Source organism: Megascapheus bottae, chromosome 9 (genome assembly GCF_031878675.1).
Source record: "Megascapheus bottae isolate mThoBot1 chromosome 9, mThoBot2.hap1, whole genome shotgun sequence".
Lineage (NCBI taxonomy): Eukaryota > Metazoa > Chordata > Mammalia > Rodentia > Geomyidae > Megascapheus > Megascapheus bottae.
The window spans coordinates 17153945-17167800 of record NC_143517.1 but is presented as its reverse complement, the minus strand read 5'-3'; the positions used below and the strand labels follow the sequence as shown (position 1 = coordinate 17167800).

At 41.7% G+C, this 13856-nt stretch overlaps 1 protein-coding gene across 1 annotated transcript in view; it reads left to right on the top strand.

The window, feature by feature from the left end:
• The window catches only part of Cpa6 (carboxypeptidase A6), a 264676-nt gene that overhangs the window by 207597 nt on the left and 43223 nt on the right, over nucleotides 1-13856 (top strand). The window contains exons 7-8 of the mRNA XM_090338664.1: nucleotides 3934-4044; nucleotides 4741-4831. Of these exons, the coding sequence (XP_090194790.1) occupies nucleotides 3934-4044; nucleotides 4741-4831 (202 nt within the window). The remainder of the gene's footprint in view (nucleotides 1-3933; nucleotides 4045-4740; nucleotides 4832-13856) is intronic.

Genomic DNA, 13856 nt, shown 5'->3' with positions numbered 1-13856 from the left:
TCTGGTCTGAGAGTGACTCCTACTACCTGCCCCACTAAATTGAAGAAGACATCTATTGCATTCCTTGCTATATTTTGAATGGGTGTCTCAAGAACCATCTAGAGAGATCTGTTGTTTGAGACAGCTGCTCTGAGGACCTGAAAGCTAGGAAGAATCACCAGGCAGACAACCTGGGGACACCCTGTCACCAGAATGCAGCCATGAGAAGCTGTTAGAAGTGGGAAAGGATTGCCTACAGACCCACTAAGAAGTTTAGGTGGCAGTGACCTCAGGCTATGCAGGGTATGAAGGTGGCCAGTGACAAGGAGCAAGTCACTAGTCCCAAGACCTGGCAGACTGCTGCATTAGAAAACTCCAAAAGAATCTCCTTTTTGTTTGTTGAGGCTCCATCTCAATAATTAAGATGATTATGATGGTGCATGCCATCCCAGCTATATGAGAGGCATAAATAGAACACTGATAAGACTAGCCTGGGCAAAAGAACATGTAACCCTATGAAATAACTAAAAGCAAATGAAGGCATGGCTTATGTGAGAGAGTACCTGCCTGGCAAACATAATGCTCTGCATTCAGCCTCAGTGTACACACACACACATACACACACACACACACACACACACACACACACACACAGAGAGAGAGAGAGAAAAATCTCAAATTAACAAATAGAAAGAACTAATAAAAATCAAGACAGAAATTAATAAAAAGGAAAGAAAAACTACAAAGGACCAGTGAAACAAAGAGATGATGATTGAGAGAGAGAGACTGAAAACAGACCTACAGCCACACAAGATGGAGTCAGACGGAAAAAGAAGCCTTTATGGCTGGAAGTGAGAGACTATATAGGGGGAGGAGTGTGGCCACAGCGGAAGTGGTTGTGACCTCAGAGGATGAAGGAATACTTCAGACTGGGGGACCTCCCACTGCTTCCAGACATGCCAGTTGCCAAGGTTATAGTCTGGGTGGGGATTTCCAGGGTGCACAGGAGATCACCAAGGGAAGGAATCATTTCTCCCAGGCAGCCCTAACAGTAGTCATATTTATCACCAGGGAAAGGGAAGACAAAATGAATAAAATTATAGATGGAACATGAGCTATTACAATAAGTAATACCTGAGATCACATACACAAACTACCATACCAGCTTGCTGGTTGAGACAGAATCTCCACAAACTTTTGTCCAAGATAGCCTCGCATCATACTCTTCCCAATTTCCATCTCTCAAAGAGATGGGATTACAGGTGTGAGCCCAGCTCAGCTCTGGAGTTAGCTAATTTTTGAAGGCGTACCAAGAGGACACAATAAGAAAAGAATAGCCTCTTCCGTAATTAGACTGAGGAAAATATGAACAATTCACACAGACATGAATGAATTATGAGTGAACTATAAAAGATTAATGAAATATGAACATCTCACCTGGAAATGAATGAAATTAGACTCTTGTCTTGCATCATCCATATAAATTAATTCAACATGAATAAAAACCCTAAATATATGGGGCTGGGAGTTTGGCCTAGTGGTAGAGTGCTTGCTTAGCATGCACGAAGACCTGGGTTCTATTCCTCGGTACCACATACACAGAAAAAAAACCCGAAAGCAGTGCTGAGGCTCAAGTGGTAGAGCACTAGTCTTGAGAAAGTCCAAGGACAGTGCTCAGGCCCTGAGCCCAAGCCCAGGACTGGCACCCCCCCCAAAAAAAAGCCTAAATATAAGCCCAGAAACCACAAAACTCCTAGAAGAGAATGCCCCTTGATACTGGCCTGGCCTTAAATTTCTGGTTAACACACCAAAAGCCAAAGTTTTAAAAAAAAATCAGTTCATAGGACTGCACCAAAGTAAAAATCAACATAGACAGGAAGTAGTCAATAAAATGAAAACATAACATATAGACAGCCAAAAATATTTGAAGCAACTTGTTTGATAAAGTTAATATGCAACATTTATAAAGAACTCATAACATAATAGCAAACAAAATCACTTGCTAGTTAAAATTGGCAAAGGACCTGAACAGATGTGTTTCCAAAGAAGATATTAGAATGGCATCTGGGCCAAGTGCTGGTGGCTCACACCTGTAACCCTAGCTACTCAGTAGAACGATACCTGAGGATCAGGATTCAGAGCTAGTCCAGGCAGGAAAATTGGTGAGAATCTTATCTCCAATTAGCTACCAAAAAGCTGGAAGTGGACCTGTGGCTAAAATGGCAGAGTATTCAGACTCTTGAGTTCAAATACCAGGGTCAGCACCAAAAAGAAAACAAAAAGCCTCAGGTATATGAAAAGGATTCACATCGCTAATCAAGGAAGTATAAATTAAAACCACAATGTGATAGCCCCTCCTAACACTAAGGTCGCTAATATTAAAAAGAGAAGGAAGTAATCTAGGTACTCAGGATGCTAACATCTGAGGATCACAGTTCAAAGACAGCCTGGACAAGAAAGTCCATGAGATTGTTATCTCCAATTAACCACCAAACACCAGAAGACCAGAAGTGGATCTGTGATGCAAAGTAATGGAGCATTAGCCTTGAGCACTAAAGCTCTGAGTTCAAGCTCTAGCACTGGCACAAAAAAAAAAAGAGAGAGAGAGCAAGAAAGAGGTGGGGGAGAGGGAGGGAAAAGTGAGCGGGGAGGGAGAGAGGAAATAAACATTTGTAGGGGTAGAAAGAAAGCAAAAGTGTTCTCTAGTTCATGGTCTGCCATGTTGAAGCCCCTATTCCTCACGTCCACTCTAGCGTCTCCACCTCCTCTCTGCCCCCTCAATCCCACAGGTTATATAGGTCACCCCAAACACTACACCTAGCACTTCTTCTCACGAGTGTGCATATGTGAGAAGGTGCAGTGGCTTAAATCATAGGTAACAGAAATGGGAAGATCATAGCTTGAGGCCAGCTGGGTAAGAAGCCTGTAAGGCCCCATCTCAGTGAATAGCTCTGGTACCATGATGCATACCTGTCATCCTAGTTATGTGTGAGGCTGCGGATTGCAGGTCTAGGCCAGTGTAGGCAAAATGTTCCTGTACCTCGATCTCAATGGAAGAAGTTGAGCATGGTAATCCATGCCAGGCAGCTCAGCTATGAACAAGCCTGAAACAGGAGAGGATCATGGTGCAGACACATGCCTAAGCAGGAAGAAAGGCCTAATCTCAAAAATGTATGACCAGACCAAAAGAGGGGCTGGAGGTGTGGCTCAATCGTAGAGCACTTGCCTAGGATTTGTGGGTACTGTCCAAATGGTAGATAAGGGGGTCTGTAGCTGCCCAAGCCTGAAGGTCACTCTGGGAGGATCCTGTGGCCCAGTGATTTATGGCTACCCAGGGGAGGGACATGGGAGGTAAAGGGGTGAGGAATAGTTATTTACTGCTCTAATCAGGGCTTGGTGTTGTTTAGGCAGGGCATGCTAAACTGTGGGAAGGGAGGGAGGGGCCCTGGCCCTGAGCAGTGCTGATTGCTGTTTGTGCTATATGCTAAGCTATTGGAGAGGAGCTCCCTGAGCCTACACCATCACCATCACTATGAAAGGCTGCCTTGTTTTTGCCAGACCTAGGGCTTGAATTCAGGGCCTTGGGCTTTCTCAAGGCTAGAGCTCTGCCACTTGAGTCACAGAAGCATTTCTGACTTTTTCCTATGTATGTGGTACTGAGGAATCGAACCTGGGTTTTCATGCATGCTAGGCAAGCACTCTACCACTAGGCTAAACTCCCAGCCCCAAAGGCTGCCTTTTTTAACTTGTTTTAACAGCCCGGATAAATTATTAGTGGTAATAAATTAATTCAGATGAAATTCTCAGTGTGTAATGTCAAAGAGTGCAGTTCAATTTACTTATTGCTTTTCCAGCCCACTGAATGTAGTATTTCTTATGGCTACGAAGGATTTCTTATGTTCTTTTTCCCTTCATAAAAAAATATAAATAAAACATGACTTCTTTGTCTTTCAGGCTCTTCTCACATACAGGAGTGACCCAGCCATGAGAAAATTGTTGAATCATCTGTATTTCTACATCATGCCTGTGTTTAACGTTGATGGATACCACTTCAGCTGGACACATGTAAGTCAGTTTGCCTATTCAACTGAACAGAAGACTAAGAAGTCAGAGAAAACAATCCTAGGACAGGAAGGTAGCTTGGTGGGTAGCCCACTGAGTGGTTTCAGAGCTGCAGACAAAGCCTTCACTCCCTCCCCAGAGCACCAGCCTTTTGATTTCATTGTCATAGTTTACATGGACCTAAGGGTTCATATAAATAAAGATTTTGCCTTCTAAATGAATTGTGAGAAAAAAATGACTGGCCTAATCTTTTGCTTGTGAAAAAGTAAAACCAAGAGAAGGTAGGAAACAGGAAATGTGTGACAGAAACTATAATCTGATCCTGGGTCTTAACTGTTAATCTAGTCCTTTCTACTCCCTGGGCTTCAGTAGAAAAGTTCACAGTAATACAGCTCCTTCACTGAATGAACTAAACATCATCAGAAGGCAGAAGGCCAGGCCTCGGTGGACCACACATGTATTCCCAGCTATTCAGAAGGCCATGATGGGAAGATCTTAGTTTGAAGCCAGTCCAGGTGGGAAAGTCCAATAAACAATTAAAAAAGCAAAACTTGAGCTGTGGCTCAATTTTGTAGAGCACATGGCTCGAGCATAAATACTCAGGGATAGCACCCAGGCCCTGAGTTCAAGTCCTAGGACTGGAACAAATAAAAATGCATGAGAGTGACCCTTTGTGTTTTTCTTCTTGCCTGGGTTCAGGATCGATTCTGGAGAAAAACAAGATCAAGGAGCCCAGGGATTCACTGTCGTGGTGTTGATGCCAATCGAAATTGGAAAGTGAAATGGTGTGGTAAGTGTGGAACCTAATAAGGATTCACCAAACCAAAGCTTCCTTCAGGTATCACTCTGCAAAATGATAGGCCCAATAGCATTCTACTGGGAAACTGACTTTTTTGTAATGTATGTGAAATGCTAAGGAAGACTCAGATAAGAGCTAAAAGCACAGTTCACAGAGCATGTGTCTAGAATGTATGAAGCCTTGGATAGATCTACAGCACCACAAAGATAAATAAATAGATAGATAAATAGATAATACATAAATAAAGCCACTGAGTAGGTACATTATCACTATAATTTGCAAACAAATGTGAAAAGTTCTTAATATGTTAAACCAATGGTCTAAATCTGTCAGTCCAACCCCCAAATTTGAATATATAAACACAGGGGAAAAAATCAAGTGGAAAATTGAGGAAGACCTATCATTCATCAAAACTACAGCAAGAATCGTGATTTTATGGCTATAAATCTGTCTTTACATATCTTTATTCTCCTCCTGAGTGGTACTGACCCGCCTTCACGTGTCTGTGGTCATCAAAGCAATTAGCTCCTTCTCCAGAACCTGCTAGTCATCTAGTCATGCAGTTCTTAGTCACTCACACTAGAAATGGATTTCTGCCTATACCACGGATTCATTGAATGACTGTAACTCAGCTATCAAGTGGGAGGGAAGACGTCATTTTAAGGAAAACAAGCCTTTTACAGAATAAATAAGTAGGAACAGGGGTGGAGAAGGAATGAGGGTTAGCCATGGCTATTATATTTGGCAACAGAAAAGGCAGGAGAAAGAGAAGTATTGTAAAAATGCAGTTAGCCCTCAAAATATAGATCCTTAGAAATGAGCCTATCTCAATTCCCTCCTTCATTCTCCATGTTTTGTCTTGCATATTAGATGCCACTATACCCCATCCTACCTATTTCAGACAGAATAAGTGGGCATGCATTCAGACTCCTTCCACACATCCTGACAGACAACAGCCCCCAATCAATTAGAACTGGTGAATAAGAATGTGACGTGGCTGAAAAATATATCTCTAAGTTATGACAGACATGCTTAATTCTGCCAGGCAGAATGAGTCAGTCAGGTGTGTGTGTGTGTGTGTGTGTGTGTGTGTGTGTGTGTGTGTGTGTATGTGTGTGTGTGTGTGTGCCTATACTGGGGCTTTTACCCAGGTCCTCATGTTCTCCTTTATCTTTTCATGTCACCTTACCATTACCACTTGAGCTATACTTCCACATATGGCCTTTTGATGGTTAATTGGAGATAAAAAGTCCCTCTGACTTGTCCATCTGGGTCAGCTTCAAACCAAGTTCTCAGCCTCCCTAGTATTTATAGGTATGAGCCACCAGTAACTAATCAATTTCCTTTTGTTATAAGGAAAAGTATGAGATTATAAAAATCACACCCACCTTGTGGGAGGCTTAAATGATTTAGAGGAACTAACACTCATGAAATGCCTAATTTACTTTTTAGCCCCATACAGTGTTCTAAGTATCGGTGGTCTTGCCCTTCAACAAAAATGGAGTGCATAAACTCCGTGCCTTCAAGCAGCTGGTAAAACAACTTCTCTTCCTGTGGTGATGATGAGAAATCATAAATGTACTTGCATCTATAGGAGAACTGTAGAAATACGATAATATGACACCATAGATGCCTGCTTAGAATTAGAGATCGTTTTCTTAAAACTACACTAAAGCCACTAACAGGTTCATATTCATTCTCTGATGAATGTTTTTTATCTACCCCTAAAACATTAGGATATGTCAAAACTTAATCTCCAACACAGCAGTATTAAGAAGTGGAGCTTTTAGGAGGTGATTGTGTTGAGAGAATAGAACCCCTGTGAATGGAACGGATGCCTTTATAAAAAGAGGTCCAAGGAATGGGGCTCTGGTGGCTCATTCCTGTAATCCCGGTTACTTGGAAGTCTGAAATCAGGAGGATTACAGCGTGAACCCAACCTGGGCAGTAACATCTGCAAGATTCCATTCCCAATTAAATAGCAAAAATCCGGTCTGCAGGTACAGCTCAAGTGGAAGAACTCCAGCCAAGCAAGCAAAGCAAATGGAAGCTTTGAATTCAGACTCCATTACTTTGCCCCGAAAAGAAAAAGACATAAATAAAAAGCAGTCAGAGGCACCCTGACAATAAAATACATTTTTAAAATTATAATAAAAGCAGTCAGGAATTAGTTTATGCTTCTCCCCAAGTGGGGACAGCCAGCCTCATCAGAGAGAATAAGCCCTCACCAGATACTTCTGACACTAATCTTGAGCTTTCTATCCTCTGGAAATGCGAGCAAGAAATCTCTGTTGCTTATAAATTTCCAAACCTACTATAACAAATTTCTGTTATAGCAGCTAGAATGCATTTTATTAGTACATTAGTATATTACTACATTATTAGAGTCATAGGCAACTAATTCAAAAATGCTTTTCCGATGGAACAGTTTGAAAGCTGATAACTAAGCAGCGGCTGGGTAGCAGGTGCCTGCCCCCATATGTATGTCATGCACATGCCCACACTCAGCTCAGCTGGGTGCCCCTGGTGGAAACATCTGAGTAACCTTAGCCAGCTCCTGCCTGTGTAAAGATAGACTGTTGGCAATATCTGGTTGCAGATGGAGACCTTCTTCCATTCTTCCTCTTTGTTCTCCTTTTACCCAACATATTGCCTTCATACAATTCCTTTGATTTCTTAGTTTCACCTCACTTTCTCCCTACCAGCATTCCTTTGACTAGACCTTTTTTTTTTATTAAAAAAAAGAGGGGGGGGAATTCTTGATTTTTCTGTGATTCAATACTCAGGACATGCAAGGGATTATGTCAAATGCCAGTGGCAACCCTATCTGATAATATGCAGAGATATAGGGCCTGGTCACCACTGTCTATCAGCCTCCAGGTTTGTTTTGGGGGGATGGTTATTGTTTTGTTGTTGTTGGTGGTGGTGGTGGTGGTGGTGATGGTTTTGGTTTTTTTTTTTTTTGCCAGTCCTGGGCCTTGAGCTCAGGGTCTGAGCACTGTCCTTGGGCTTTCTCAAGGCTAGTGCTCTAGTACTTGAGCCGCAGCACCACTTCTGGCTTTTTTCTATGTATGTGGTTCCTAGGAATCAGACCGGGTCTTTGTGCATGCTAAGCAAGCACTCTACCACTAGGTCAAACTCCCGGCCCCAGCCCCCAGGTTTCCAGAGCAGATTAAGAAGATCTAATAGGCAGGAAGATGTGGGCATTGAAAACACTAGATGTCAACATCAAGTTGGCAAAACAAAACATAACAACACCCAAAAAAAAAAAACCTCTACCATTTCTTTATCTGAAATGTGAAGAACAGAACTTAAAAAATGCTCCTTACCACAAAAACCTGTGGCAGTGGTTACACATCAGGGCATCAGTGTCCAGTAAACAGACAGTGGAGAGCTCCCAGCTGGAAATAGGTACACCTTCTCCACTCTCCATAGCTCCCTGGGGATCAGAGGACATGCAGAAAACAAGGATCCTAGCTCTGAAATTCCAGAAGATAGACAAATAAGTCAAGGTAGTAGTGCAAGCCAGGACTAAGCATACATTTTATTCATTTTTCATAATTGATCCCATTACTCTCTGCTTGACATTGCATAATTTTCTTTTCTCTACACCTTCTATATCACAGAGTTTGCAGGGAGCACAGATTTTTTGTTGTTCTAAATTGCAACCTATCTAGGAGACAGGACAAGCCTTAACCCCTGAATTGCCTCATGTAGCCCAAACTTAAAAAAGGAACAGATGGGTAAACATGTTTGTGAATCCTATTTCTGATAAGGGAATTATTTTGCTGATAGCTCAACAATAAACAAACAATGGAATTTGGAGAAAGCACAAGTGATTTGGACAGCTATTTCTTCAAAGAAGATAAACCAGTGCAAATAAGTGCACCAAAAAACTGTTAAACAATGTGCATCCAAGTCAGCAAGTAACCCTTTACACCAGGGTGATGGCTGGGATACAGATGGGCAATCCCAAGTGTTGGCGACTGTGTGTAAAGGTGGAACTCATACTTAATTGTGGGAATGAAAAATGGAGTAGTTACTTTGGAAAACAGTGTGGCACTTTTTCAACAAGTGAAGTGTGTATTTAGCCTATGGCATAGCAGTTCCACTTCTCGGCACATACTCAAGAGAAATGACAACTTTGGCCCATGCAGTGACTTACAATGAATGTTCATAGCAGCATTATTTATAGTAGCCAAAACCTAAGGGAGTGTTGGGGGGGACTGTTTATCAGTTGATGAACTGGTGAGCATACTGTAGTATATCCAGACTAGCAAGGAAGAAATAAAATTTCTCCTCAACTCTATGGAAAGTTAGCACAGACCCCTATAAGACCGGGAAGTTCAGTAATGCATGCAGTACACACTGCAAACAGTGTAACTGCAAACAGTGGCTTAGAACATGACTTTGAGGGCTTCTTCAACCAAGAACAGCAAATTTCAGAGAAGTAATAAGATGGAGGAAAACAGTTTCAGGCTTCTGGAGGAAGGACGGTAAAGATAAGGAGAATGTGATGGTAGATAAGGCTAGCCCAGGAGGTTGTTATGGAGATCTGTCAGTTGCTATGCAGAGGATAATCTAGTGGACTAGATCTGAAGGTCTAGTCACCTCCAGTGACTTCCTGTTGTGTAATAATCTTCACAAATTTATGTCCTGATCTTAGGCCAATAGGAGGAGTGCAGAGAGCTTTTCCACATCCGGTATTTCTTAACTGTCTTCAATTCAGTGATCTTTCTGATAGGAGGGAAGTATGTTCTGGTCTCCTAAAATATAATGGAGTATTATTTTGTCATAAAAAGCAATGAAGGAGCCAGATACAGTGTCTTAATCCTGCAATCTTAGCTATTTAGGATACAAAGATCAGGAGACTGTGATTCAAGGCCGGCCCTGGCATACTGAGCATACTAGATAGCTATAAATAGTTATAGAGGAAATGCAATGGCTAGGTGTGTTTCTCATCTCCAATGACAGGATGCCAATATAGCAAGACTCCCACCTCAAAAATAGCCAATACAGGAAGTGGTGCTATGGCTCAAGGGGTAAGGCAATAGCCTTGAGCTGAAGAGCTCAGGAACAATGCCCAGGCCCAGAGTTCAAGCCCCACGACTAACAAAAAAAAAAATAGCCAATACAAACATGGGTTTTGGGTCAAGTGTTAGATATTATAAGCACAAATAATGTTGCCACTACCTGACAAATGTAACTGTAACCCCTCTACACATTATCCCGACAATAAAAAAAATAAAACAAAAACAACAAAAACTCACTAGGATGAGACACTGAGACATGCTGCAGTGTGGATGAATCATGAATCATGTGTTAACTAAAATAAACCAATTTTAAAAGATCAAAGATTGTATCATTCCATTTATATCACATTTGTAGAATAGGAATAGGCAGCCCCATAGGAACAGAGAAGGGATCCCTGAGAGCCAAGTGCTGGGAGAAGGAAATAATTGCTAATATTAAGGGTTTTGTTTGTGGGTGATGAAAATGTTCCTGAGTTAGAACATGATGGCAATCATAAATGCAGTAAAAAACAAACATTGAAATATACACCGCTAAATGGTGGCTTTTATAGTATGCAAAATAGAGCTATTGAAAAAAATAAGGCTATTATAAAAGAATTTTTAACTTCCACTTAAGACCAAATTAGTCTCTTAATGTAATAGCTCCTAGCTGGGTTTAGTGGCACATGCCTGAAACCCCAGCACTCAGGAAGCTGAGGCAGGAAGATCATAGGTTCTAGGCCAGCCTGTGCTACATAGAGTGAAACCATATATGGAAAAATAAAACTGTGTGTGTGCGTGTGTGTGTGTGTGTGTGTGTGTTGTATGTTGCTTCTCTCCCTGAAATTGTCTTGAGTATATCTATACCTTGTATATAAATATATTTACAGTGGTTGTATATATTCTAATAGAGCATCTAAGGTAAAGGGAGAAGCCATTATTGGGGTGCTTTCTAGCCAGTGCCTGTGAAATAACAATAGAGGCCACTGGCCTAATTCTGAGGAAAATGAGTTCCTGCAGCTGAAGGGCTTTTGTTTCAAGAGATTTAGCTAGCTGAAAATCGAAGCTGAATTGTTGTGGATATATATGGAATTTTAGAGGCTAAATTCAAAGTGAGAAAGGGTGTGGGTAACATTACTACTATCTAGAACTTGGAAACGGGGACTCAAAATGTCTAACGAAGAAGGTAATGAAGGCTCTCCATGAGTATGACACTTCACTGTGTTCTGTCACTGCCCACCGTTAATACTCAGCACGATCGGGTCCCTTCCCAAAGATTTGTGGAATTGGGTCTGCCCTCTGGGGAAGTGAGGAAGTGCAGAGTTTGCCTTCAAGGAACTTGTTTCAAGGAAAGTAATTCACAGAGAGCTTCCAGAGACCTGTAGTCAAGCTGGGTGTTGGTGACTCACACCTGTAATTCTGGCTGTTCAGGAGGCTAAGATATGAGGATCACTGTTTAAAGCAAGGTCAGAAAGAAATGTCTGTGACACTGTTATGTCCAATTAACCACCTAAACACCAGAAGTAGAGCTGTGGCTCAGGGATAATGCCCAGGCAGTGAGTTCAGGACCCATGACCAAGAAAAATAAAATTAAACAAGAATGCACTGCCTAAGAAGATCATGGTGTCTATTACTAAAGATTTAGACAAAATATAGATAATGTTGCGCTAAGAATGAAAGTAAACATTAACTAGATGGTAAAATTAGACTCTTAAGATTTACTTCCAGTGTTGATAATTTATATATATGTATAGATACCTACATATCTGTATTGCAATGGTGATGAACGGGGGGGGGGGCGGCGGTTACAGTTAAGTAATGAGTACATTTTTTTTTGCCAATCCTAGGCTTGAGCTCAAGGCCTGAGCACTGTCCTTGGACTTTTTCAAGGCTAGAACTCTACCACTTGAGCCTCAGCACCACTTCCAGCTTTTTTCTATGTATGTGGTACTGAGGAATCGAACCCAGGACTTTGTGCATGCTAGGCAAACACTCTACCACTAGGAAAAACTCCCAGCCCCATGAGTACACTTTTTTCCAGTCTTGGGACTTGAACTCAGAGCCTGAGCACTGTCCTTGGGCTTGCTCAAGGCTAGAACTCTATTACTTGAGGAATCAAACCTGGCTCTTCGTGCACGCTCAGCAAGCACTCTACCATTAGACCAAACTCCTGGCCCAAGCACATTTAAAAAAAAAAAAAAAAAAAAAAACAACAGCAACAAAAAAAAACGCTGTTACCCCCTCCCTCCCTCATTTTCTTCTGCTTACTTCTCCCTACTCCCCTCCCCCTGCCCAAGTTGCATGGTTCATTTCTATCATGTCAAATGAGTGTCACCATTACATTAATTCACCCTTTGTCCTGCTGTTTCTGTGATTCCTTTTCCCTTCTCCAGGTCAGATAAACTTACATATAAGACAAAGGGTACAGAAAACTAAAACAGAAGGAAAGCAAGCAAGCAAGCAAGCAAAAGAGAAAGAAAGAAAGAAAGAAAGAAAGAAAGAAAGAAAGAAAGAAAGAAAGAAAGAAAGAAAGAAAGAAAGAAAGAAAGGAGAGAGAGAAAGGAAGGAAGGAAGGAAGGAAGGAAGGAAGGAAGGAAGGAAGGAAGGAAGGAAGGAAGGAAGGAAGGAAAGGAGGAAGGAAGGAAGGAAGGAAGGAAGGAAGGAAGGAAGGAAGGAAGGAAGGAATGGAGGAAGGAAGGAAGGAAGGAAGGAAGGAAGGAAGGAAGGAAGGGAGGGAGGGAGGGAGGGAGGGAGGGAGGGAGGGAGGAAGGAAGGAAGGAAGGAAGGAAGGAAGGAAGGAAGGAAGGAAGGAAGGGAGGGAGGGAGGAAAGGAGGAACGAAGGAAGGAAGGAAGGAAGGAAGGAAGGAAGGAAGGAAGGAAGGAAGGAAGGAAGGAAGGAAGGAAGGAAGGAAGGAAGGGAGGGCAATGGAGCTGCACACAGGAAATAATAACTTCTTGTTTCCAATTCTTGGAGTTCATACATTTCATTATATATGGTCCTATGCACTTAGTAGTTGGGCTATTCTAAAGCTATGAGTGCAACCATGCAGCATTTTTTACCATAGCTAAGACATGGAACCAACCCAGATGCCCCTCGGTAGATGAATGGATCAAGAAGATATATATATGTTTAATGGAATTCTATGCTTTCCCATTCATAAGGAAATGGAAAGGCCTGAAAAAAATTATATTAAGCCAAGTAAGCAAAGCCCAAAGAAAAGTAAGTTGCATGGTTTCCCACATTTGTAATAACAATGGTGATAATCCTAGAATAGTTTATTTACATTAGAAAGCAAAACACTAACTATAATGAAACATGCCATAAATTATATCAGAAAGTCCCAAAAGATTTAATGAGTTCATAGCCAACTTCCAAGAAATAATTTTAGATTTTTGATAAATATAAAGGGAAAAATCTATTGGCTTGACCCGTCTCTCATTTCAGAACCTTTTTAATGTAAAAAGATATATTAATCACCTAATATCTTTTTTTTTTTGCCAGTCTTGGGCTTGAGCTCAGGGCCTGAGCACTGTCCTTGGACTTTCTCAAGGCTAGAGTTCTACCACTTGAGCCTCAGCACCACTTCTGGCTTTTTTCTATGTATGTGGTACCAAGGAATTGAACCCAGGTCTTCATGCATACTAGGCAAGCACTCTACCACTAGGCCAAACTCCGGCCCACTAATATCTTTTTATAGCAATGAACATGATAAATTTCTATGGTTATTTGTGCTTTTCTTAAAGGATAAAATCCTGGACATTTGGGCCGGAGGGTGGCCTAGTGGTAAAGTGATTGCCTAGCATGCACAAAGCCCTGGGTTTGATTCCTCAGTACCATATATGCAGAAGTGGTGCTGTGGTTCAAGTGGTAGAGCACCATCTTGAGAAATCCCAAGGACAGTACGCAGGCCCTGAGTTCAAGCCCCAGGACTGGCAAAAAAAAAATCCTGGACATCTGTGAATTTTTAGATCATAAGAGGTTTGCTCATGATTACTGAGGATT